We start from the raw sequence: 26,482 nt of genomic DNA, 5'->3' as shown, positions 1-26,482 counted from the left end.
CATGTTTTTGATAATTTTATCTTCGTGGAAAATGATGAGTTGTGGACGACGAATTATGGACGACGAATTGTGGATGACGAGTTGTGACGAATTGTGGATGATGAGTAACTTGTGGACATATGAATCAAAAAAATGCAAAGAATATCTATGATGGTTTACTTCCACTATTACAAATTTAGAATTTTAAACAAATTTGACATGTATGCAAAATATATGGATGAATAAGAAAATGAAAAATGAAAAATGTGGGCTAGTGAAAATATAGGCATGTAGGTTATTCAAAACGTGGACCCAGAAATGTGGATGGTATAAATGTGGATACGAGTTGTTTTATCGGAGACCGAGAGCTAGTTGCATTGGATTGGATGTGGTCACCGGGAAAGTCTCGAGCAGATCAGTGTACAACGGTTTGAAAGATGAGATCTTTAGTGAGTTAGAACCAGAACTCGATCGTGGTGACGTCGACGGTGGGTGACGGTGGGAGTAATGGTGGAAACATGATTATGTGGGTTTCTACTTTCCGAAGACTATGGAGAAGAACAAGTTTTTAAAGGTATCAACCAACACCTCCGTTTTAAGATGTCCAAGTCCACATCTAATCTATAATTCTATTATTTACGCTTTGGTGTCCACGTCTACATTTAATTTTCTTTACACGTTAATATATATAATATATATATGAAAATAGATCTGTAAAGATAGAGATTTTTATATATAATTTATTATGACATTTTTTTTGTTTAATATATTTTAGAATTGAGATAAAAGTAAATGAAAATATAAAATGGAATAAGAAAAACAATAAAGTAGAATAAAAAGAGGAGAGAGATTTGTGTGTGATGAGAAGAAAGCGTAGGACAATTGAGTTCCATTTTCTTTAGTTTAGGGTCATAATAGTCATTTTTACAAGGAAAAATGTGTTTCAAGTGATAAGTGACTTGTAGTGTAATTGATACTAGAGTTTGACGGTATTATTTTTGTTTATAAATAATATATAATTTTAATATAAATTTTTAAATATATTATTTATAATTTATTGTTGTATATAATGTAATTCTATAATTTTGTTGTTTATGTTTTTTATTTGACATTATTAATTTATTATATATAAATATTTGTTATAAACATTTTAATTTATTATTAATTGTTATTATATAAAAATATAACATCTAGTTCGGTACAGTAAATTCACAACTTGAAATAATCAAATAGATAATCTCGCTCAAAATATATATTTTTAGTTTTTACAGTTTCCATACAAAATATTTTTTAAATTTAGTTAGTTATACTATAGAACAAATATTTGTTTAGGATCATTTTTATTTTATTTTTGTGTTTCAACAAATATACTTTAGCATCTACAGTTTTAATATATAACATGATTTTATAAGTAAATTTTATACATGCTTTACAAATTTTAACCTGTTTTAATGGTAAATGATTTTTTTGAATAAAATAAGTTAATTTATTAATTTAATATAATTTTTCTGTTTAATTTATATATTAATTCTATTTTAATATAATATAGGCTATAAATAGAAAATTTATGAATATAGCATACATTTCTTTCATAATAAAATCTTAATTAACATTGTTTTAAATAATATTATACTTTTAATTACGAAATTAATTAATGCATTATTATATAAAAAATATTTAATTTTTAGTAAGATTTTGTTAGATTTTTTTTCAATAGATATTTATAATTAAAAATAATATTAATACAATTTTATAGGTGAAATTGTTATATGTGTTGATTATATAAGATATGATATCTTAAAGATATCAAAATGTTAATTTGACATAAATGAAATATGATTTCTAGTGAAAGTTCATTTAAAAAAAAAATCACACATGAATAGAAGTTGTGACTTCTATTTTAATAGAATAGATTGGCTATAAATAGAAAATTTATGAAAATATCATACAATTCTTTTATAATAAAAGCTTAATTAACATTGTTTTAAATAATATTATACTTTTAATTGAGAAAATAACTAATGCGTTATTATATAAAAATATTTAATTTTTAGTAAGATTTTGTTAGATTTTTTGTCAATAGATTTTTATAATTAAAAATAATATTAAAATAATTTTATTGGTGAAGTTGTTATATGTGTTGATTATATAAGATATGATATCTTAATGATACAAAAATGTTAATTTGAAATAAATGAAATATAAATTTTTTAGTGAAGGTCCATTTTAGTAAAAAATCACACATGAATAGAAGTTGTGACTTCTATTTTAATAGAATAAATATGAGAAAGTGTCTCTAGAGGTAAAAAAACCAAACTTAAAAGAGTGTAATGAAGTTTTACTTGATTCCAAAATGTAAAAAAACTGAAAATCCTTTTTAGTAATAATATTTTATAATTATAAAAAGATATAAATAAATAATAGAGTTGCTTTAGTGATGATATATAATTTACTACCATATAATAATTTTTGTTATTGTTAACTGCGGTGCGGTGCGGATCGTAACATTCAGAACCATATAATTAATGTTATAAAACTGTATAGATATATGGTATATGTGAAGATTTTTGTTACTGTTAACCGTGGTGCGATGCGGATCGTAACATTCAGAACCATAGACTGTTTTAGGAACATTGTATAATGACTTTTTATATATAGTTAACGATTTTTTAAAGAGATTTGATCTTTAATCGTCCAGGATAATTTTATTTCTTACCCCATATAAAAGATTTGATCTTATTACACTTCTCTAGTTCTCTGATCTATAAAAACGTTTACATTGTCAGAACATATATCTATTCACCTTACGTCTTTGTAAGTCTACTAGATTGTCCGGAAAACAAACACACAAGTTTTCACAGTGATGGGGAAAATTTCATTCAAGTCTGCTTTCATCGTCCTTTTAGCTTTTACTGGTAAGTTCAAAGTGTTATTTTAATTTATTTTACACGGAAAACTCAAAAGCTTTACCTTTAAAGTTTATAGTCTTTATTTATGATCAGAAGAAAGATCATAAACAATTAGACTACGTAGTCTGCATTACTTATGTTTATTACATCTTGTGCTGCAGTGGTGATATCCATAACAGTTCAGATTGGTGAGGCGAAACGTATGTTACAAGAAGAAAAGTCTCTGCCGTTATTGGATCTTCAAGTTTCCAAGCTGGTTAACCCACAAATGGTTGGATTTTGTAAGGAACCTTGCAAACCCTTATGTTTTCAATTCAGTTGTCATTGTGTATGCCCTGAGCCACCAAAACTATAAACTATGATCAACTAATCTGAATAAAAAATATTTGTTTTAACATTGCTTTTCAACACTTTTGATTATTTCAAAAGATTCTGACACTATTAAATTGCTTTATATGGAAAAAATGTTCTAATTATCATTATCCTACTCTAAACATTTAAAACTAGTGCTTATGCGTTCGTCTGTCTCTTTACATCCCTCTTTCTAGGCGTTAAAATTATAGATATTTATAAGTACATAAAACTTTACAATAGCTGTTCAAACCTGGATGAGTTTCAAACTTACAACAAACACACATCCTCTAATACATGGATGCATGTTTAAACTCTCAACACACAAATGGAAAACAAAGACAAATCAAGACTTTAAAACAAACGATCCATCTTGATTCAGAACAATAAGCCCGTATCTGGTCTCATTTTGATTTAAGTGGATAGGATGTTCAGAAGAGAGACTCTAGCTTGTATCATCACCTTGAACAATCCTTCGAGTCCCTCTTCAAGCTCTTCCATGGCTGCCTCTACTTCTTTGGATCTAACCAATGAACACTGAATCCTTTCACTTATTTCCTCGCTAATCTCTTTCTCCTCTTCTTGATCTTCTCTTGTAACGAGCTTCTCTATTTCAGTTTCCATAGCCTCAAGCTCGAGACAAGAGAAGCCTTTCTCATGATTGTGATGATCTATTCCTTTCTTCACAAGCTTCATAACAATGCCCCAACCTTTGTGTTGATGCTGACTCTTACTCTTCAACCCTTTTGGCGACGACAAGAACGACAAAACCGTGCGCAAGACGAAACAAGTGACCACGCTTGTTTCTTGCATCACTCTAACCAAAGAACTCATCTCTTGATCATCACCACCACGCCAAACGCTACTCTCCAAACACGCGTCTGTCTCTTTCGACATCACCATATACTTCTTGATCTCCTTCTTCTTCTCTTTACGTGACGCCATGTAAGCATCCATGTCATTCTCGAGGCTAAACTCACCACCCTTCTTGCTCCGTCTCAAAGCGGACTGAAGCTCAACAACACTCTTTTTGATCCTCGACGCGCTGTCTTTAGCTCCCCCACAAACCTCTAAGTACTTCAGGGACATTTCAAGAAGCTCATCCATCAAGCCACTGTTTAGAAGAGTTTGTTGAGTTTCAGAAGAAGACTTGAAGAGATCTTCGCTTAAACATCTATAAAGTTCGGTGAGACCAGAGAGACCGTCACGGACCATGGTCCTCGACTCTAGCGAAGATGACCCCAGAGCTCTAACCCTGGAGACCACTTCTTGAATCCTCCTAACACTCGGATGAGACCGAACCGGTAGGCTAACACATCTAGCTTTGTACGTATTGTGGAGTCTTGGAGACAATGAAGGCATATACATCTCAAGTAATGATGATAAAGAACGGGGTTTCGAGTTATGCTATTTATGTTTTTTTAGCTCTAGGGTTTATATAAACACACATAATGATAATAAATGTCAATGAGTAGGGCCTATAGCTAGCGTAAGACGTGAAGACCATGTGAAGTGAGTGTGGGTACTTCACGAAGCAGAAGCATAACACGCAAAGCTCATTTAATGCTTTGTGTTTGAATTTTAGTTGAAATCGTTGTCGAAGTTCGATGTTTCGGTTTCGGTTACTAAAACCAAAACTTTATTTCACACCACTTTTCATGCACCGAAGCCACCGTCCATATACGATTCTTTAATATTATTGTCATTGTTTAATTACTTTTATCCTCTATATTTCTTTTGAAGGTTACAAATACAATGCTCTTTTTATTACTTTTCTTTTGTGTGTGGGTACCTCAACCTCGATTGAATTAAATTAAAAGATTTTGAAAGATTTTGTTTCATTATTTAAATGAGATGTATATGAAGATATCCATTCCCTTAAATAACACCGGCACACGTCAGCAATTATGTTACCATGAATTTAGGAGTGTACATTAGGTTTCCCATTGATCAGGTTTATCCTTTTGGTTTGAGTTTTGGAAAGTATTTAATAGTCTTCAAATTTTATTGGTAAAAATTAGTAACTTAACCGGTTTAAACTTAAAAAAACTAACAAATTTTGACGGTTTTAAATTTTAATATATGAGAGCCATGAAAGTGAAAAATTACGAGAAATCCAATTAGGAGGTGCAATCTCATTAGAAAGAGTTCGGAAATTAATTTGGGAGTCTTCAACAATGTGATGATGAACATATAAAGACAGAAGCCGTAGAAATTGTTCAAAGAGAATAAGTGTCATGGTGCATGTAGGTTTGGAGTTGGACCATGCCATTAAGGTTCATGTCTATTGCAAACTAGGCCCAACTAAATACGCAAATATCGATCGAACAATACTCAGGTTAAAAAAATATTCACTACAATTGACGTATTTATTTAGCTACTAATATCAACATGTTAGACGCATTCATACTTGATGCTATAATACATAAAGTATCATGCATAAAATTCAGCAGCGATAATGCATGCACGTTTTCAGTCAGTGAATTCATACCCTTGCATTTAAAAACTGCTGATTAACCGATCAATGGCTAGTAAATCCTAAACCAACATTTTTCACACAAAGGCTTTGTATATATAAAAGTGCAATATCGTATCTATTTTCACAAATTTAGTTGTCTCTACCTTTCTGTTTAATCAGTGTACAAAATTTTATTTATGCGTCTATAATGTATCCATCAGGCCAATTCTCTAAAGTTGAATGCCTACGAAAGTACATTACATGCATAATTTTTTTAATCTAATGAGAGATTATGTTGAGAATTGAGGCTCGTGTTCTTATCAACCTTCGAAATAAGCCTTCTAGATGCTTCTCGAATCCATCAATACTCATCTCGACCTCCCCAAGCTTATTCTGCAGGTCATCACGAGAGCAACATATCGCGGAATCCAAACTCTCCAACTCGTTCTTGGTCTCCTCACGAAGATCCTTCTTTTTCTTTAGTACCGAAGCCAGCTTTCTCTTAATGTTACTTTGTCGTCCGGACAAGAACTCCAAGAACGACTTCAACACCGAGACACTAACGGAAACTACTCGTCTCATCGCATCAATAACCGCCAAAAGATGTTCATCCTGTTGACCATTACTTACCCCCGACGCTGGACACGACCCTCCATCGATTTTCTTCAAGGATCCAATAAGCTTCTTAGCTTCGTTTCTCATGTTCTTTCTAAACCCGACATAGCCGGAGATAGCTACATCGAGTTGATCAATTCCTCCGGCTATTTTCTTGCGTCTAACGCATGATTGAACACCACGAACATGTTCGTGAATCTCCACCATAAGATCTCTAGAGACGCTGCATGTATCCATTAGCCTCAAAGACCCATCAAGCATCTCCTCCATAAACTCCGATGCATCAGAAGACGACATAACACGCTGCGTCGAACCCATTTTTAGAAACTCCTCCGTACAACTATAGAGCTCCTCCAAACTAGCCAAAGCCATCAAGATTGATTCTGACGAGCCCGTCGTGGTGTTAATCGCTTTAACCTTGGTAAGAGCTTCCTCAATCCCTGTCGTGCTAGGATGCGATCTTGAAGGTAAACTTATAGATCTTAGTTGATTCTCGATGATCATCATATTCGACATTTTTTTGTGTTTTGATTTTTTTTTCTTCTTTCTTCTTTGATCGTTCTGCTTTATTCAACTTGACTTACTACACATGCATATTTATATAACAAGGTTTGCCACGCATCAACCAACAAAACTTCAACAATAATTGACTGTTAAATTTGATTGGTCCGATTCTCACTGGCAAATCTGTGACACTCTGAGCTGTCGGACTATTATATTGGTCAAATTATTTGGCCACAGAGATAGAGCCTGATGAGTCATCGTTTGTGATGCCTCAGGTTTTGCCACATTATCAATAAGACTTTTACGACTATTTAAAATTTAAATATATCGACGGTCGTAAAATTGTCTTGGTAGGTAACGAGATCCAGATCTTCCTCAACCATATATTACGAAAATACTTTTTTACAGGAAAATAAATAACGTTTTTTTTTTCACCAAAAAAAAAATAACGTTTTTATAAGTAACTTCCTCTGCATGGCTTTCTCATATTCTACGACACGTACATGAGGTGAACTGGTTTTGAGTTTATTTGCTTGCAAGATTGCGTTGACATCTTTTATCGGATTGATCTTTTTGACGTGTATACTCTTCAAAATAAAAGTCTAAATGACAAAGACCCCATTTTTGGGCTAACTTCAAACGCAAATTTGGCAATCATATCGCTTTACAATCTGATATAATGACGCATGTTATTGAGGAAAAAATCATAAATAGTGAAACCAAATAGAGCAAAGCAGTACTCGTTCAACTAAAGAGATTTCTTTGATAAGTGGGACGTAATGTAAAATATACCAACGAAAGTAAATCTTCCAAGTTTACAAAAAAATAAGAAACGTAAATCTTCCAACAATGGTTACTCTCTGAGACTCTACACTTGCTTTTAGTGCATTAATACACGTGTATAAATGTTTTGTTTAATTTGTCGATTTATATGATTAGCCCATCGAATTTCTTTCACCGTCCAGGTACACGTTTAGAAAGCCTAATATTTTATTTTAACTGTTTTTGCTTATTGATTTGTAAGCACCAATTATTGCATGTTCCATCACGTCATGCTACTGTTCTTATTAATATAAATATCTATAAACATGATTTTAGCACCAGCTCAAGAGTACTTATATAGGTTCCACGTCATTTCCAATGATCTTGGTATAATTATAAGAATTTTACACCAATTATCAATCGCATAAGAAGTTGCCAGAAGAAAGTTGTCAATGATCTTGCTGAAATCATCAGAATCTTGCACCAATTATCACTCGGATAAGATCTAGCTAGAAAAGAGGTTTCTAAAGTAAAATTGTGTGTGGTTTTTAAAGTAACGTTGTGTGTTTTAGAAAATGCTGTCTACAAACTTTAAGTTGTGATGATTGATGAACAATCTTTTCAATTTTAATATAATCTTATTAAACTTGGATATATGCACATAGTTTTTAAATATTTGAAGTCAATATTTTTTTGGTTAAAGAATTTAAAATTTAATGAAAATACATAATATAAATTGAACTAATTAAATTGAAGTCAATATTTTATAATATTTGGTAGATCAATATTTGATAATATTTGGTAAATCGAAAATCATGTTGGAAGCGAAATGTGGTAAACCCCTATATACTCACATCAAACTAATTCTTAAATTATAACAAATAAAATAATCCTTAAAATTTGAGACATTTTATATGATTAAATGCGACTAATATTTTACATTACATTAATGTAAAAACGCCAGGTCTAGGTGATACAATTTTTTTTTTTGAATTTAGGTCAAATCCGGCTTACACTAGTGCAAAACTGGATTCTTGTTATTATTAATTTTTCTTTTCTTGCAAGCAAAGCAATTTGAGAACAAAGAAAAAAAAGAAATACACTCTGTTCTTGTCTGTATTTTCCCTGAATCAAATTCATTACTAGATTAATGGCTTAGGTTATAAGACACAACTCGTTTTCTTTTTCAAGAGTAAAGAAATCTCAATGTTGTTTTTCATCTACATTTTCTATTATTTGAAAGGCAAATCTGGTAATACCAGGCTAAGTTAATGTTAAATTTATATTAGTGTTTGTTTTTAATAGTATTGATGTAGATGGAAAATAATAATTGGACAAGGCTTTGGAAAGGTCTCGGTTTTAGCATCTTAAACATTATAATGGGCCAAAATGATGCATGTCGACCCAATTGAAACATATTTGGACCGTTCCAGTATTCGTTTAGGTTTTAGTCTTTGACATGTAACCCGGATTTTGGTTTGATTTCAGTTTGGACCCGTAACCGGCTCCTAAAACCGGTTTTGATCGGCATCATCTCTGTCCCTAAAAGCAATATCAGCTGATAATCCATTTTTGATTCGTTTGGTATTATTGAATCAACTCCATTTATTTAAACATGCGATGGGAACAACATAACATTATTAAGCATAGAAACATAAAACCCTCAAAAACCAAGAAAAACTCCCATAGGGTCAGTTTTCTTTGGCCAATTTATCTCCGAGGGGGAGATCGTTAGCTTCCTCTTGATCATGTCTTTGTTGCATCTTCTTCGACCTTGTCACTATTCATCAGCTGAGATAATCTCTCGGCAACACTCAACCTAGTCCTAGGAGACGCAGCTTCCGTTCCAATGATAAACTCAAGAACTGCCTCTGCCAACAACTTGTTTTCGATCACCGCTTTTCCCGTTTCAGGAATGTTATCGTCTTTCGAAAACGCAATCTGCAAAAGCATTTTAAAGTCACAACAAAGAGATGTCATAAATATTTCAAAGCTATCACGTATGTACTAATAAATACTGTTTCAAACATCAATTGCGTTTACACCTAAACAATGTCAAGAAAACAATTTCTTACATGTTTAAAACGCCATTTCTACATTACCGTTTATATGTAATAATGTAAACAAACAAATTTTTTTAAAGATATTAAAAAAAACATTATCCTTGCAAGAGGTTAACACGCAAGTAGAGCATCCCATGTTCCATTTGCCTTTGACAATTGTATTTATAAGAAGTTGTGAAGGCATCAAGTACCGTAAGAGAGCCTTCAGGGGAGAGAGCGAAGAGGATTGAAGCACCACGAGGGAACTTTTCGTCCTTGAAGACTTCCAAGAACCTCTCCACTGCTTTAGCCTCAGAGTCTGTGTAAATCCCTAACGATTTCCATATCTCCACAAAGGTCCCCGTTACTGTCTGTGAATATAGTTGTCCCGGTAAAGGCACTCTCATCGTCACCTTAATGAATTTCTCAAAGGTACCTAATAAAGAGCAAAACAGTCCCATAAAAATTAAGAAAAAGGTTAACATAATTAAACAAAGTTGAAACCCTTTTGACTTTATTCCAACGTGTCACGTAAGTAAGTGGTGTAAGGAAGCACCTGTGACGACTTCACGGAAGAAAGGGACGGATTCCATTAACTCCTCCGTCGTTTTACCTTTCCACTTAACGGAGAGTAACGGGACGGCCACAGGATCTAGGTAAACTCCGAAGAAGGTGATGATCACAAACTTATCTCCTAGAACATCAATACCTCGCACACCTGCGTATGTTAGCAATAACAAATAATTTTTTTAAAAAAAATGGCGGAGGATAACGTGTTTTTAAATTTTAAGTATTTTTCCGAACCTGCGCCACCGAGGAAGAGAGGGTTAGAGGAAGCGGGTGAGATGACGGACGGTGGAAAATTCACGGAATCAACTTGAAGATTCGTGACGGAGGGTAACTGTAACTGAGAGCCGGAAGAAAACATGGTTTGAGTTTGGGGTTTAATTAGGTAATTAGAATGATTTGTTGATGATGATGTTTGATGATAATAATGAAAATAGCTTTATTGGGTTTGGGTAATTATAAAGAGGAGGTTGATAGCAAAAGTTAGGTTAATTGTTAGTTAGCATGTGGTGTTACGCGCTTCTGTCCCTTAAATGTTTGAACTTCAGTATGGGTGTAGAAACTTTAGAGCTCATTTCACACGGGCTTGGTTTACAGTAATGTGGTTTAATGATAACCAATTAGTTTATGTTTTCTATTAGTTTTGTAAAATAATAAAGAGTAAAATATTCCCCTTGTTTCTAGGCATCACCAGATAAATAAGCAGTGGCATAATAACTGTTTCTAGGTCACAGATTAGATGTTTTGTACATGATAAAAAGTTATTGATGAAAAAAATCTGAAAATAATCATGATAAATACAAGTTATTAGAAATTAAAAATTAGGATAACAAGAATTTTTATTCATAAATGAGTATTTTTCAGAATTTTCATCAATAACCTGTATTTTTAAATAAATTTTTAAAAAACTGCTTTTTTTAAAAGTTTTTCATTTTTATGTAGAAAAATTCTAGAATTTGGATTATGATTTACAAATTAGGATAACAAGATTTTTTTGCTGATAGATGAGTGGTTTTTCAGATTTTTTCAGCAATAGTTTGTATTTTTTAAATAAAATTTTCAAAACCTACTATTTTATTTAAAAATACAAGATATTGATGAAAAAATCTGAAAAATACTCATTTATTAACAAATATTCTTGTTATCCTGATTTCTAAATCATAATCCCAATTCTATAATTTTTCTGTATAAAAATGATAACTTTCCAAAAGTAGCAGGTTTTGAAGAATTTATTTAAAAAATAAGCTATTGATGAAAAAATCTGAAAATATTCATTTACCAACAAATATTCTTGTTATCCTGATTTCAAAATAACTATCCCAAATATATAATTTTTCTATATAAAAATGAAAACTTTCCAAAAGTAACAGTTTTTGAAAAATTTATTTAAAAAATACAAGCTATAGTTGAAAAAAATCTGAAAAAATTATCATTTATCAACAAAAATTCTTGTTATCCATAATAAAAAATCTAGAAGTTTTCTATACAAAAAAAGAAAACTTTCCAAACATAGCAGGTTTTGAAAAAATTATTTAAAAATACAAATATTGATGAAAATTTCTGAAAAACACTCATCTATCAACAAATATTCTTGTTATCTTGATTTCAAAATCACAATACCAAATCTATAATTTTTCTATATAAAAATGAAAACCTTTCAAAAATAGTAGGTTTTGAAAAATTTTATTTTAAAAATACAAGTTATTGATGAAAAAATCTGAAAAATACACATCTATCAACAAAAAATATTTTTATCCAAATTTCTAAATCATAATCCAAAATCTAGAATTTTTCAATATAAAAATGAAAACTGTCCAAAAATAGCAGTTTTTGATAAATTTATTTAAAAATAAATTTATTTAAAAATACAACTATTGATGAAAAATTCTGAAAAATACTCATTTATCAACAAAATTTCTTGTTATCCGAATTTTTAATTTCTAAATCATAATCCCAATTCTATAATTCTTCTATATAAAATTGAAAACTTTCAAAAAGTAGCAGGTTTTGAAAATTTTATTTAAAAAATACAAGCTATTGCTGAAAAAATCTGAACAAACACTCATCTATCAACAATCTTGTTATCCTAATTTGTAAATCATAATCCAAAATCTAGAATTTTTCTACATAAAAATGAAAACTTTCCAAAAATAGCAGTTTTTGAAAAATTTATTTAAAAATACAAGCTTTTGATGAAAAATTCTGAAAAATACTCATTTATCAACAAAAATTCTTGTTATCCTTATTTTTAATTTCTAAATCATAATCCCAATTCTATAATTTTTCTATTTAAAAATGAAAACTTTTCAAAAATAGCAGATTTTGAAAATCTTATTTAAAAAATACAAGATATTGATGGAAAAATATGAAAAATACACATCTTTCAACAACAAGTCTTGTTATCTTAATTTCTAATAAATCATAATCTTGAATCTATAATTTCTGATTTAAATATGAAAACTTTCTAAACATAGCAGTTTTTGTAAAATTTAATTAAAAATTCAAGCTATTGATGAAAAATTATGAAAAAAAAATACTCATCTATCAACAAAAATTCTTGTTCTCTTAATTTCTAAATCATAATCAAAAATCTAAATTTTCTATATAAAATGAAAACTTTCCAAAAATAGGAAGTTTTGAAAAAAATATTTAAAAATAAACAATTTTGATGAAAAATTCTGAAAAACACTCATCTATCAACAAATATTCTTGTTATCCTAATTTCAAAATCACAATAACAAATCTATATTTTTTCTATATAAAAATGAAAACTTTCCAAAAGAAAAGATTTTGAAAAAAATATTTAAAAAATACAAGCTATTGATGAAAAAAACTGAAAAATACTCATCCATCAATAAGTATTCTTTTTATCCCGATTTCAAAATAAAAATTCCAAATATATATTTTTCCATATAAAAAAAGAAAAATTTCCAAAAATAGCAGGTTTTGAAAAATTCATTTAAAAAATACAAGTTATTGATGAAAAATCTGAAAAATACTCATTTATTAACAAATATTCTTGTTATCCTGATTTCAAAATAACTATCCCAAATCTCTAAATTTTCTATATTAAAATTAAAACTTTCCAAAAATAGCAGGTTTTGAAAAATTTATTTAAAAAATACAAGCTATTGATGAAAAAATTTGAAAAATACTCATATATCAACAAATATTCTTGTTATTCTGATTTCAAAATAAAAATCACAAATCTATAATTTTTCTATATAAAAATGAAAACTTTCCAAAAATAACAGGTTTTGAAAAAATAATTTAAGAAATACAAGCGATTGATGAAAAAATACTCATTTATCAACAAATATCCTTGTTATGATTTCAAAATAACTGTCCCCAAATCTATAATTTTGTATATAAAAATGAAAACTTTCCAAATCTATAATTTTTGTAAATAAAAATGAAAATTTCCAAAAATAGCAGGTTTAGAAAATTTTATTTAAAAAATACAAGCTATTGTTAAAAAAAAAATCTGAACAAATACTCATCTATAAACAAAAATTCTTGTTATCCTAATTTCTAAATCATAATTCAAAATCTAGAATTTTTCTACATAAAAATGAAAACTTTTCAAAAATATCAGTTTTTGAAAAAAATATTTAAAAAAATACAAGCTATTTATGAAAAAGTCTGAAAAGTACATATCTATCAACAACAAGTCTTGTTATCTTAATTCTAGGTTATACCAAAGAGAACCATTGACTAGGATGTATTAATAAGCCTTAATTTTATTATACTATACTTAAGATTAGATCAGTACAGTGCAGGACAGGTTAAAAATGAAGAAAATGTTTTTGCTTAACACGTTTAGGAGTATTTGACTATTTCATCCTGTCAGATTATCTCTTATATACTAAAGCGCAAGTCGCATCACCAATCTAAAACTAACATGTGGAAAATCTATTTAAAAAAATTGAAAAATACAAAAAAGTAAAACACGTTATCAAAACAAAATATGGAAGTTTGAAAAAAAAGACAAATAACCAACCTTTTACGATTATTGGTAAAGCAATTTTTATGAATTTTTCTTTTATGAATTTTTCTTTGCATCTCTTATTTTTATGGAGTCTAAATATAAACTAACAATTTTCTTATTTTTCTCATCCTTTATATAGTAAAGCACAAATCACATGGCCAATAAAATTCTGACACATGGTATATATTTAAAATTTTGAATTAAAAATACAAATTCACAAAAAGCTTTTTGTAACAGAACCGTTATTTATTAAAATAACTGATTTCTATTATTTTTACATATAAATCAAGATAAACTAAAAATCAATAATATATTTCCCACTACTTCATGATCTCAAAATTTGAAACCGTTAAGACTTTCTCTTTACAAAATTTGACTCATGATGCTATCAATTCTTCTCAGTCTGCAATTGCTCCACTGACTTTTTCTATAATTTCAATCTCTAACAAGACAGATCGATGACTTCTAATTATTGTATCAACATTGTCATCAGGACTACAATTCTATGTCCAGGTCGGCATGTCTCCGGCTAAACAGTGGCAGCAATACTCTTTTTTTTTTTATCAAAACATGCAGTGGCAGCAATACTCTTAAAAGAACATCTTGGGAAGTTGGCAGATGAAGTTAAAATTCAGGTTAGTGAAACTAATTACATACGCTCAAACTCTTCAATACTTAAATCATAATTTATGTCATGTTGATTTTTTTCATGAACCTTTTTTCTTTTATAACCTACTTATGATTTTTTTTTCCTTTTTCTCTTTTGGATATTGGTAAAAGCTACATATTTTTTTATGCAGATATCATGATAAAAAAAGGTAAACTACACAAATTAGGTCACTGCCATTTTTTAAATTGACTAGATTAATTCTCGATATGCTGGAAATTTTTTATTTGTTGTGATGGTGATGATTTCAGAGAGGAAAGTAACAACCTCACTAATAAACTTGAGAAGCACCACAAGAGGAAGAAAAGAAAAATGTGGTGATAACTAGAAGCAAAAACAAACTGGGCTTAAGAAACTCAAAGTGGTAGAGGAAACAAAAAGGAATCTCATGTCTACTTTCTAGATCACGGCCTAATCTCAGGTTGGTTTTCCTTATTTTATACATGTTTTTATAATTGTATAGAGATAATACTTTTGTTTACTTTAGGAATTAGGAGTAATAAACACATTTGATTTTATTTTTTCTTATATAGTGTTACCTAATTCTGTAGAGTCCCGTAAATATACAACTTGCAATGACACATTGAGAAGAACTAATAAACTACAAGAGATAACGTCAATATTCTACAAAAATATTGTTTATATCTAACTGTTTTTTACGAGAGCTATGGTTTTCCTGAATTTTATCTCTAATACTAATATTTTGTTGGTTTTGAAAAAGTGAAATCAATCTTTTATCTTGATATGTTGGGTCTATATTGAAGTGCTGTAAAATATAAACAATAGACTATTTATTTCTTTAACTTTATCAATAATAACCCTTATAATAATAACCATGTTTCTATTAATAAAGTTTCTTTAGAGTTAAAAATAAAATAATACATATTGTAGGAAATTTTACATATTTATTAAAAAATATATGTTTACAAATAATAATGCCCGAGAGAATACTAGTAATTAATAAATTGTAATAACTTGTTAATTTGACTTTTTATTGCATCATTCGTCTGTCTTTTTTTTTTTTACTAAAGACTTTTAAATTTAAATAACACAAGTGTTTTACATGATAATGCTATCAAACCTTATTGCGGGATAAAGCTTGCATGAACATTCTTCTTGATAGCTAAAATCTATATGTATGAAGCAAAGATTAGTAAAACCATAGATGAAATGAGAAAGTAGTTTAGCGAGTAGACCCACTACCACGATGACCACGTTTCCTTCTTCCTCGTTGTGTTATTTGATAGGAAGTTTTGTCTCTCTCCAGGTCCCTTGTCAAGCCTAGTTAATATAATAAAAAGTTAAATATTTTCAAAACAGTCATGCGTCAAAATAGTGTCTTCAGATTTTCCATCGACATTTTTGCAATCAACTCTAGGCTGTTTTCCATCCGCCATGGTAATATTGATTCCATTCATGAGGACATCTTTACAACGTGTGGTTGCACTACAATCAATCTTTATAGCATTCTTTTTCGACGTCGTTCCAAGAAAATCAATAAATTTTATATTGCTAATCGCCACAGCTGATTTCTGATGAAGATAAATAATATACATTTTCAGTTAAGACATACATCAAAAATATATACATATTTTGTAGAGATTATTTACCTCCGCAGAGTAGACACGCCCTTTATCTATATATTGTTGATCAATTATAATTGGATTTTTTGCGTTAATGAGTGTGATGTTTTCAAAGCTTATGTTTCTTGCATATCCTTGTCCACCCTAGAAACAAAAACAAAATATAAATTTAATGCATACTTATCAATATCACTAGTTTGGGTGAAAATGAGTATACCGGCCATGTCTTGATTCTAGCTCCATTCATTGTCTGATTGAAAGTGCATTGAGTCACTTGAACATCACTAACTGCAGCGCTGCCTCCATTGACTCCTAAACTTCCCACACTGTTATCCAGTTATATGAAAATCAATAAACTCTTTCCAGTATATTTAGCAAGATAGCCTCTCTCTCTGTTCAAAAAACTCTTTCGTTCAAAAAAAAAGCCTCTCTCTCTGTTCACAATAGATGATGATGTAATCTAATAACTGAATTAATACCATTAGTTACCTTATTCCATGACCAGGTCCACAATTAATCCTTGTAATGTTGATATTTGTATTCCCCGTGTTGATTGCTATACAATCATCTCCTGATGATTTAGTGATTGAAATTCAAATGACTCTTGTGCCATTTTATGATATTCTATATATTCTATTACAAAGATCTCCACAAGAAATAGAAAATGCATTAAACTAACTCTATCTCTATGCATGTTGTAAGTAAAGAAAGCCATATATGAGTTAGATACGTACCAGTTTGAATCGTAGAGTCAAATATGTTGACGTTAGTCGAGCGACTTATATCAATCCCATCTGTGTTGGGACTATCCTCAGGTGCAAATAGACGTACATTCGATATTGCAACATTTGTGCATGCTGCGATTGATATATGGTTTTTTGGACTATCAACCGAGGTTATTCCGCTTATACTTAAGTTGTCACATTTACTAATATGCAATGACTGCAAGAAATAATATAATTTTTAATAGCCAGTTTGTAGAAATCACAATGCATAATTAATATAGTAGATCTACTCACTGTAGGTCGTTGAGAAGCTTTCAAATTTTGCTGAAAAAGAAGAGAATGTCCATGAAGTTACGATGATTGTAATATACTAGGAAAAGTATTAAATTAGTGATTTAGCAAACTCTCACTTCCCAAAAGGATGAACCACGACCATTAATCGTTCCTGAACCAACAATCACTAGACCAAGCACCGCTGAAAATTTGATCCACATTCGAGAATTGGGGTTGGACCATGCTTCTTTGTTGCTAGGCGCGATAATGACGCCTTCCAACTTCAAATATAGAGAAAAAACCCTAACTTTTATTGTTATTTATAGTATATACATAATTGTATATATATATCAATCTAATTTACAAATTAGTAATCTACATACCTGAACTTTTGTATTGCTAGACCTACATGGACCGTTGAACACAATAGGTTGAATTAAAAATGTTCTCCCAGCAGGAATAAGAAGTATGCTTATGTCTCCTCCTCCGCCACATGCCGCGTTCCACGTTTTCACAAAAGCCTTGACACAAGCAATTTTATAAAGATAAATAAATAGCAAAAACGTCAAAAAATAATATTATTTAGGTTTACAAAAAATTGTCTGATGAAAAATCAGCCATATATTTTTGCTATAGTAAAAGAAACTCTCAACTATAATTTACGTTTGAATCATCAGTTTGACCATCTCCGGTGGCATCAAAATCGAGTACGCTGTAGTTTTGACTGTTTACAAGACCAAAACAGAGAAAAATTACCGAGACCGAAAAACGTAGAATAATTTCCTATAAAAAACAAGACAAAATGTTAGAATAAGTAAGTAGTAAGAGAAACAAAAAATAATAATATTAATTTGATATGTACCATCCTGAAGTGGTGACGATAATATTTGAATTGTGTTATTCACTTATTCATCAGGTACACGATGATGTGTATCTACGCACATCGGAACCGTGTCTATTATTCTGCCCTTGCATGTATATAAATTGTGCTATACATCTCCGTCTTATTATAGTTTGGATCGTAAATCGAATATGTATAAATTAATAGACACGTTTTATTTATGATACAAGATTCTAATATGTGGCTGTGTTTCACAAGATGTCGACGCAGGGAAATAGAATTTGATTTTTAATCTTATAAATCATACAAAACTAAAGAAAAAACTAGAAGAACATAAATGAAATCTCATGAAATTGATTTAAAGTAAATATAAAAAATTTCAAAAACTTCCAAAAATATGAAATTTCCCAAACATTTCACATCTTTAACAGGAACGAAAACTTATACCTCACTATTAGTGAGTAACTAAAAATCCAAAAACAGAAATAAATCCTTGTGAACTGGGAATAAGATTCAAAAAATTCGACAATTTTGAAAATTTTGAAAATTTAATATAACTAAAAATGGTAGAAGGCTTTCTGTTTTATATGGTTGAGATTTGCAAAAATAGTCTAGACGTGTCGCTTTCAGTGTTCTTTTGCCAAAGATTCCGGCCCGGAATAAATGGTGGTGATGGGAACAACAGAAAATAATGGAATCGTTCGTGGAAATTTTCTGTTTTCAATATTTACTTAATTGTAGTTATAGTGATATTCTGGTTTCCAGTTACTAAAAATATCACTATGAAAAAATAAAAATAAAATATCACTATGGTTTGTGGGTGTAACAGGGGTGGGTAAAAAACAGAACCAAACCAATGAAAGCAAGTTGTTATTATATTTTATTTAATGATAAGGATTGAAGAAGCCATCACACAATAATCTAAGAATCAATAAACATATAATAAAAATGGCCAGGCATGATATTGGAGTTCCATGTTATGTATTTGGAGACAAAGTGGCAGTAAAGCAGAGTCACAGATGCCTTCTTAGTTCATTGTGTCTTTTTGTATTTTGGAGCTTGAACCAATTTGAAAGCTGGTTCTAAACATTAACCAAATGGCAAGTTGTTGCTATAAGTAAGTAACGCTAAGATATATGACATTAATAATAACTATTTTATATAATCCAGGTCTTAATTAATAGTCAACAGATATTAGTCACCACCCATTTCCCCTAAACTGAGCAGTGAGCACAACTCCAATAATAAAATGCATAGTTGAACCTAGACCTGGGAAAAATAACCGGAACCGAAGAACCGAACCGGAATCGAACCGAAATACCTGAAACCGGAACTGGACCAATACCTTCAAATATCCGAACGGTTCCTATATTTTTATATCCAAAATAACCGAACCGAACCGAGAACCGAACGGGTACCCGAATATATAAAAATATTATGCATATAACATAACTAAATATATATTTTTAATTTAAAATTCTATTAAAAGTATATGAAAATAGTTGAAAATAACTAAATTATTATAAAGATCCGAACTACCCGAAAGTATCCAAAACTATCCGGATAGTTTTATCCGAAATTTCCAAAGTAATCTGAAATATCTAAAGTAATCCAAAATATCCAAAAAAATTATCTAAATCATCCTAATTATTTGATATTTTACCATAAATAACCGATATTTTATCCAAATTATCTGAAATATCTGAACTATCCGAACCCGAACCGGACTCAAATGAGAACCGATTTTTTTTCCGGTATTTTTCGGTTCCTGCATTTACTATCCGAACCAAACCGAACCCAAAACTATATGAACAGAACCGAACCGAAAATATGTCAAGTAGTAAATGAATCTTCTAACCCCTTACCCGAACCAACCGAACTATCCGAAACCCGAAATACCTGAACCGAACCGATACCCAAAATACCTAGGCCTCTTGAACCTGCTTCATAATAGCATCGATACTGGATTCAATTTAGTTTATCAATTGCTTACAAGTGCCTCATAAAAAAAACTCTTCTATTATTTTAGTACATGCATAATTATACAGTAGTCAACCCAGCAGTAAATTTCAGAATTTACAGATATATATATATATATATATAATGTATTTAATATTTGGATAAATATATAACTTTTTGAAACATTAAATAGTTTTCTCCCACACGGCTTTTAATTCAGTTTTTCCTTTTTTCATTCAAGAAGTTGGTCAAATGTTTGTTGTTGTTTTTTTTTGCTTAACGCATTTATATATAACAAAAAATATACATGGTTGGCTCAGAAGAAAAGTAGTGAATAGAGATGACATATACGGTCATATAAGGGATTAAATCAAATAGTGTTCGTATTCACAAACTTCTAACAAGTTTATATTTTTATACAAATTTAAAACCATATAACATGGGCAAGTTGCTCGTTAGCGTGACATGAGCCAATAAATAGAGAATTTCTTTCTTTTTTAACGCTGATTTATTACGATCTTACAATTATCATCGTAGACAAAAAGTATACACTCCAATTCTGGGGATGATGATGATAATGCACCACATATGTAGGTTTAGAAATATATACACATGCTCCAGTTTTATTTTATTATTATTCTTTTGTTTATCTTGTTTGCTAAGATTTAAATTAACGTGTAACTCTACACAAAACTTTTAGGAAAATGCGGTTAACTCTTTTCTATAATAATTCCATCTCTACAAAACTTGTTCTTTTTACACAAAATATACAAACTCTTTTATCATTGTTTTATTGAGTAACAATGTTCAAAAGAGACGCTCTATGTTGAATAAGTCGTCTTGACAAGTAACTTAACTCATCCATAATTGCTTCAAGGCTCACACTAAGCATAGCTAATCTCCCCAGCATCATTTTCACATCAATGACTTTTGCAGTCTTCTTACCGATGATTCTTCCATACAAAGAACGGATCATTGAGTTATCTACGCATCCAACTTCACCATTCTTCTTCTGGTTCTCACCCGAAGAAGAAAGAAACTGCAAGAGAGACTTGAAGATAGAGATCGTCGATGTGTTTGATTGCCTTAGAATGTTGGACACCATAGAAACATGTTGATCAAGAGTTTTGGACTGTTTGATCAACGGACACTTTCTCTTTGCTTGTGTTCTTGCAAGGGATTTAAGTTGTCTACTCGCTGAGTTCTTGAACTTCTTCTGAAAGCTAATGAAAGCTTGGATCTCTGACTGAATCATCGAGATAACTCCTCCACGTCTACGTAGAGTGGATTGAAGATCTTGGATTCGCTCCAAGAATGTTCCTATCAAGTCTCTTGTGAAGTCAGACACATCGAGTAACAAGATGGACTCATCAAGAGATTCTTCAACAAGTTTTGCGTTGTGAGAAAGGCAAAGAGCTTGTTGGCCTTGAGGAGAACTAATGACTTGTTGATTAACAAAGTCGTAGAGCTCGACTAGCCGGGCAAGTTGGATTCGAGAAGAAGCTGATGAGGAAGAGTTTAGAGCTTGAATATTTTTCACCTCTTCTTCAACTCTCTTTGCTTTTGGATGGATTAGTCTTGTAGGCAAACTAATAGACCTAGTCTTTGCATAGGAAGTTGATGCTGCCATCTTGTTTTGGCTTCAAAAGAAGATGAAAGTTTAAAACAAGTTTTGGTGTGTGAAGGTTTAGAGACTCCAAACATATATATAACATATGAAAATTCAACAGATAAATCTAAAAGAACCTTTTATAAGAATTTAATGTAAGAGCAAATGGGCATGTGTTAAAACCTTATAATAAAATTAGAATTTGCATAATTATCTCCTTTTGATTAATTTAATAATCTCTATGCGGTCATGAAGCCAGCAACGTCAAGCTCTCTTGATTATTATGATTATCTTGTCTCTTCTTGCGTCCTACATCATCGCTGGCAAACTCAAAAGTCTGTTGCATCAGGAAAAAACACGACAGCACAGAGAAACGTTTTCCAATGAGATATTTATATCAAAAAAATATTGACACAAAGAAGAAAGCTAAGAATCTAGGGTTTTTTTAAAACAATAAGAGTAGTAAGAGAATCTTGTTCAGTAAGGTCGTGGAACGATTCATTTCCTACTCATATGTGTATATATCTACGTAGACTTACTATTATCTTAATAGGAGACAAGGAGACACCAGGTGTAATAAACAAAAGAGAGAAGAAATAAACAAAACAAAGGAATTTTAATTTTGACAAATGATTTAAGGGGAGTTATAAAAATGAATAGAGTATTACCACAATGTTGACCACTTGTCCTTTGTAAATCTTCACTAATTGATCCGTTGAACATTGTCCCTTCTTTAGGCTCTCAATGATTAGCAATTTAATTACACTGAAACGTCATAGTACTCTGCACTTGGGCTACTTAGTGTTAAAATAAATATTGTTCTTTACTTTTGAGAGGGTAGTTAATGAAGATTACAGTATCACTTCCATCTTCACATGTACAAAGAGAAAACAACGTAACAATATTTGATCTGATCAGATATTGCTGTCTGATTTACCAAAGAACATATCAAATTTCAGACTTTAAGGTGAGATTTTAATATATATAAATTGATGTTTGAATTCAGATTCATTCACTCTGGAGCAAAGGATCATTTCTTGGTACGCAAGTATCTCGTCATTTGTAACTAATTAAGATTGAGAAGAAAGTTTTTGTTTGCAGAGAAGGTTATGAATACTTTTAAGGAGAGTATTGCAAACAGAATTTCTTTTTGTCTAATTCTGAGCAAAGAGACTAGTCCAAATCTTGTATTAAATAAACTTCAAATGACACAAACATCAAACAAAATATACATGAGGCTGATCCATTTTCTCTTTCTCTACAACATTTTGAATGTAAATTACTCTGCATGTCGGAAAGAGAAATGCGAAAACAGAGTTTGGTCGGATAGATATTAATATAGACTAAAACGACAGTGTTTTGAATGTCAGGTGGTTCTTTAAGTTCAAATGACAACATTCAGAACAACTGTAGTGCGGTACAAATATTAACAAAAACATATGTATAGATATCATAGATAGATATATATAGAAATTTTTGTTAGTCTTATGTTTGATTTAAACTCATTTCCAATTTGTTCAATTTTTTTATGGCTTCTTAATATTTTAAGATTATTATTTGTAGACACTGACAAAAGTCTGTGAACTTACCAGAAAATTAGAGAGTTTTTTTTGCTGAGATATCAATAAAGGAAAAAAGAGTTCAAATTACAAATCAAATTCAGAGTAAGAATTGAATTTATTTTATTGTTGTTTCTTTTTGTAATTAAAAATTAAGAATGAAAAATGTCAGGTCTCTCTTGCTTGCTATAGCTTTGGAGAATCTGACACAAGAAGAAAGTGTGCAGCAGCAGCTTCATACTTTGTTGCTATGTATCCGAACTTAGATGAGCTGTATTTTCTACGCACTCCTGTTAGTTTATCAGTCGCTGCCTTCTGATGCAGACTCACCATTTTTCTACTACATTCTCTGAGTTGGCTCTCAGAGTAGTGGCTGTGGAATTCACAAGTGCTGTTCCATTCGCTGAAGCCATGGATTGTACATTGAGCTGTGTACACTGCACTGGCTGCTAGTAACGATGGTGGATAACGAAGCATTTCGTAGTCCACGAGAGCCAGCTCCATCAAGAACGATGCCAAGATCTCGAGCTGTTTTCAATATACAAAGTTGGTTATAATTCATACATAGTTAGTGTTCTAAGAATCGGTTTAAGGCCGTGCATAGGCCTATTTGACAAATCGGACTTAAACAAAACGATTTTTCTAGACCGACTTCTGAAGAAATTGGTCTAAATGCCCATCTAATCAATAATCTCATATAAAGATAGTAATGGTGGCCTAGCGATTTTTTGAACATTGTACATAGTGTTTGATAGTTAACAAGCTATTTCAGTAGGCAAAAGATAGTTGTAAATTCATACCTTCTTGTCTGATTGAGCTGCCTTGAGGAACCTCTTCAAGAAAGGGTATTGTGTCGGTAACGACATGTTGAATTGCAAAGTATTAAGCATAATCTTCTCCTGCACATACACACATAAGCTTTGTTAAAAATCATATAAATGTAATCTTTTTCCGAAACAAAAACAAGAAATAATCTTATGAGTCATTACCATTTCTAAAACATCGTTTCTGGTATAGGCTTTGTCAGAGATGACAACTAAATCTTCAACAATAGGTACAGAAACCTCTTCGTACTTGCAAGCTAATAGCAAGGCAACTAAACCAACAAGCTGAAGCTTCTTTCTTACAACAGCTTGCTTGGATAAAAATCTATCTATAAGGTTCACTGTTAGATACAATGTCTCGTTCATTAGCTCGAATTTGTCATGTACCTGCAACAAACATTCCAATTAGCCTCCATTATATAAAAACCCATTGCCAATGAGTTTCAAAGTATATACCTCGATGAGCCAATCGATAAGTATAGCTCTCATTTTGTCTGTTATGTCAAACTGTTGCTCCATGTAATCTTGAGGAACACAACTAAACCTCTGCACAAGATTACCAGAGTCTCAGACAAGAAGTCTTTAAACTTATAAAACCAACTAAACCTCTGCACAATATTGCCCTTTCTTTCTTTATAAAATATAAATAAATAATAAAAAGTGGTTAAATGTTGATTATCATTTTATAATAAAATATAAAATATTAATAACAGTTAAATTTTATTAATTAAGATTATTCATTTCAAAAAAAAACTCATACCTCGTTTTTTCTGTAGAAGTCGTGTAGATCTTGGACATATTCAACGACTGCAAGAGGGTTGTGTGCGTCGTCTACATCAATATCCAAAACAGGTTCTTGTTCCTCCTCCTCCATCTCAACTTCTTCCTCCTGTCCGAAATTGAAATTTCATTTAGAACTCAAGGCTAAAGAGAATCTTTTTTTTTTAAATGATTATTAATTAAATACCATTGGATCAGATTCTATGTAAGGTTCCTCTAATGACATTGGCATAGGTTGGTCCAATGTAGCTGCTTCCTCTTCCTCTTCGTCTTCATCGATGAATATACAATCACCAAACGCGTTCCCACTTGGAACCGATGGTTTCAGTTTCTTTGTCTCTTCTTGAGATCTGCACAAATTCAAAAAAGAGTCTCAGATCTTTTTTTAAAATAATTAATAATAAAAAAAAGAGATGAGCTTTGTGATTGAGAGAGAGAGGTAAGTGATTTACTCAGACAAGCCTCTTCTCTTGTTAACAACGCAAGGATTAACAAGGTTCTGGTTAATTACAGACAATGCTCTCCTGTTCTGTCTTTTCATCTCTAAACCGAACTTTGTGCTTCTTCTCGTTTCATCTGAGATAAAAAAAAAAAAAAAACACAACACAACATATTAATGTCAGATTGTCTCTTCGTGTTGAGACCTCTAATTATCAGATCTTTTAAAACGTGTTTAGCTAAACTACCTTGAAGAATCGCTGTAATGGGTTCTTGATTAACCATGTTTTAATATCGACTTGAGAAGAAAGCTCAAAACCCACTACAGAGAACTCTGGAGTAAGAAGATGAAGAGCATCAAACGAAGAGGATCTCTCTGTCTGTTCACGTCTGATGCAATTGGATCCTGACGAGTCAGAGAGAAGCCATGATATAAGAGAAAGATTCAAAGGAAATAAGGATAAATTAAATTTTTAAAAGGAAGAAAATAAAACTTTAATTTTCTATTTTTTAATTATTATTAAAGAAAATAGCAACGGCTAGGTGATTAAGATGACCGTTGGTTCATGAAGGAAACGATTTGCTTCTAACTCTGAGTCTAAGCTAACGGTAACTTTTTTTGGTTAGAGAAGAAGGCACATGTGGCTCTCTTATTTCAAATTTTATTATTCCTCTTTGTTTTCTTTGCCTTTTTCAGACAAAGAAGGCTCGTTGCCACTAGCCTCTCTCCTAGGCGCGTTTGTAACACACTTAAAGTCAACATATTCAATTATTAAATTCTTAATCTTAGCTCAGTAATCTGTAGAATTATTCTTACCGAGAATTATGCTGACCCTGTAATAAGTGTTTTGCCATTGGTAAAATTAGCATTCATTTTGTTTTGTTGAAAGTTTTCATATTCAATTTGGAGATATCTTAAATTTAGGCTAGACTATTTCAATTGAATTCTGAATTCTATTCTCCATAGAATGATATCATGTAGAAAGTTATTAGGTTTCCATTTTGTTATTCAATGGGTAATAATGACGTATCTTACATATTTGAATTGT

General features: G+C 30.9%; 5 protein-coding genes, 1 long non-coding RNA gene and 1 pseudogene across 8 annotated transcripts; 1 reads left to right on the top strand and 6 right to left on the bottom strand.

The window, feature by feature from the left end:
• Nucleotides 1-1,686: 1,686 nt before the first annotated feature.
• Nucleotides 1,687-3,285, top strand: LOC111207665. Its single transcript, XR_002659903.2, has 2 exons — nucleotides 1,687-2,894; nucleotides 3,050-3,285. It is a non-coding gene; the product is annotated as an uncharacterized LOC111207665 (long non-coding RNA).
• A 29-nt stretch (nucleotides 3,286-3,314) lies between these two features.
• LOC111207569 lies at nucleotides 3,315-4,768 on the bottom strand. Its single transcript, XM_022705754.2, has one exon. The coding sequence runs from the start codon at nucleotides 4,605-4,607 to the stop codon at nucleotides 3,654-3,656; it is 954 nt and encodes a 317-aa protein (XP_022561475.1). The 5' UTR covers nucleotides 4,608-4,768; the 3' UTR covers nucleotides 3,315-3,653.
• Nucleotides 4,769-4,784: 16 nt separating this feature from the next.
• On the bottom strand, nucleotides 4,785-6,866 carry LOC111207644. Its single transcript, XM_022705894.2, has one exon. It carries the CDS (start codon nucleotides 6,826-6,828, stop codon nucleotides 5,977-5,979), a length of 852 nt encoding a protein of 283 aa, XP_022561615.2. The 5' UTR covers nucleotides 6,829-6,866; the 3' UTR covers nucleotides 4,785-5,976.
• Nucleotides 6,867-9,172: 2,306 nt separating this feature from the next.
• On the bottom strand, nucleotides 9,173-11,178 carry LOC111208305 (annotated as a pseudogene).
• Nucleotides 11,179-15,841: 4,663 nt separating this feature from the next.
• Nucleotides 15,842-18,815, bottom strand: LOC111208310 (probable polygalacturonase At3g15720). 3 transcript variants are annotated; one of them, XR_007326382.1, is made up of 11 exons: nucleotides 18,286-18,813; nucleotides 18,087-18,206; nucleotides 17,807-17,944; nucleotides 17,561-17,704; nucleotides 17,445-17,474; nucleotides 17,160-17,367; nucleotides 16,915-16,996; nucleotides 16,643-16,751; nucleotides 16,453-16,569; nucleotides 16,046-16,374; nucleotides 15,842-15,972 (listed from the first exon to the last, which is right to left on the bottom strand). XR_007326382.1 is itself a non-coding variant. In XM_048763391.1 (10 exons), the coding sequence occupies exons 1-10, from the start codon at nucleotides 18,286-18,288 to the stop codon at nucleotides 16,144-16,146; spliced, it is 1,167 nt and encodes a 388-aa protein (XP_048619348.1). In that variant the 5' UTR covers nucleotides 18,289-18,815; the 3' UTR covers nucleotides 15,842-16,143. The 3 variants fall into 3 exon arrangements, 2 of the variants coding, with proteins under 2 accessions (XP_048619348.1, XP_022563077.1); XM_048763391.1 differs by having other exon boundaries at nucleotides 15,842-16,374; nucleotides 16,915-16,981; nucleotides 18,286-18,815; XM_022707356.2 differs by having other exon boundaries at nucleotides 15,842-16,374.
• Nucleotides 18,816-20,801: 1,986 nt separating this feature from the next.
• Nucleotides 20,802-23,190, bottom strand: LOC111207565. The gene has a single exon (XM_022705746.2). The coding sequence runs from the start codon at nucleotides 21,851-21,853 to the stop codon at nucleotides 21,014-21,016; it is 840 nt and encodes a 279-aa protein (XP_022561467.1). The 5' UTR covers nucleotides 21,854-23,190; the 3' UTR covers nucleotides 20,802-21,013.
• Nucleotides 23,191-23,417: 227 nt separating this feature from the next.
• Nucleotides 23,418-25,896, bottom strand: LOC111207648 (cyclin-B2-2). Its single transcript, XM_022705900.2, has 8 exons — nucleotides 25,682-25,896; nucleotides 25,448-25,571; nucleotides 25,183-25,345; nucleotides 24,976-25,104; nucleotides 24,672-24,761; nucleotides 24,381-24,602; nucleotides 24,192-24,290; nucleotides 23,418-23,919 (listed from the first exon to the last, which is right to left on the bottom strand). Exons 1-8 carry the CDS (start codon nucleotides 25,716-25,718, stop codon nucleotides 23,578-23,580), a joined length of 1,206 nt encoding a protein of 401 aa, XP_022561621.1. The 5' UTR covers nucleotides 25,719-25,896; the 3' UTR covers nucleotides 23,418-23,577.
• Between the last annotated feature and the right edge of the window lie 586 nt (nucleotides 25,897-26,482).

Source organism: Brassica napus, chromosome C7, assembly GCF_020379485.1.
Source record: "Brassica napus cultivar Da-Ae chromosome C7, Da-Ae, whole genome shotgun sequence".
Lineage (NCBI taxonomy): Eukaryota > Viridiplantae > Streptophyta > Magnoliopsida > Brassicales > Brassicaceae > Brassica > Brassica napus.
The sequence above is the reverse complement of the archived record's forward strand: the minus strand, read 5'-3'. Positions and strand labels throughout refer to the sequence as shown.

Excerpts from the sequence above, each read along its gene's own strand:
- LOC111207569 (XM_022705754.2), bottom strand. The coding sequence starts at position 4,607 with ATGTATATGCCTTCATTGTCTCCAAGACTCCACAATACGTACAAAGCT.
- LOC111207644 (XM_022705894.2), bottom strand. The coding sequence starts at position 6,828 with ATGTCGAATATGATGATCATCGAGAATCAACTAAGATCTATAAGTTTA.
- LOC111208310 (XM_022707356.2), bottom strand. Across the intron at positions 17,368-17,444 it reads AAGCTTCTCAACGACCTACA|TCATTGCATATTAGTAAATG; the intron begins GTGAGTAGATCT and ends TATTTCTTGCAG. Across the intron at positions 16,375-16,452 it reads GGCGTGTCTACTCTGCGGAG|AAATCAGCTGTGGCGATTAG; the intron begins GTAAATAATCTC and ends TATCTTCATCAG.
- LOC111207565 (XM_022705746.2), bottom strand. The coding sequence starts at position 21,853 with ATGGCAGCATCAACTTCCTATGCAAAGACTAGGTCTATTAGTTTGCCT.
- LOC111207648 (XM_022705900.2), bottom strand. The coding sequence starts at position 25,718 with ATGGTTAATCAAGAACCCATTACAGCGATTCTTCAAG. Across the intron at positions 24,291-24,380 it reads GAAACGATGTTTTAGAAATG|GAGAAGATTATGCTTAATAC; the intron begins GTAATGACTCAT and ends GTGTATGTGCAG. Across the intron at positions 23,920-24,191 it reads CAGCTCAATCAGACAAGAAG|CTCGAGATCTTGGCATCGTT; the intron begins GTATGAATTTAC and ends TATTGAAAACAG.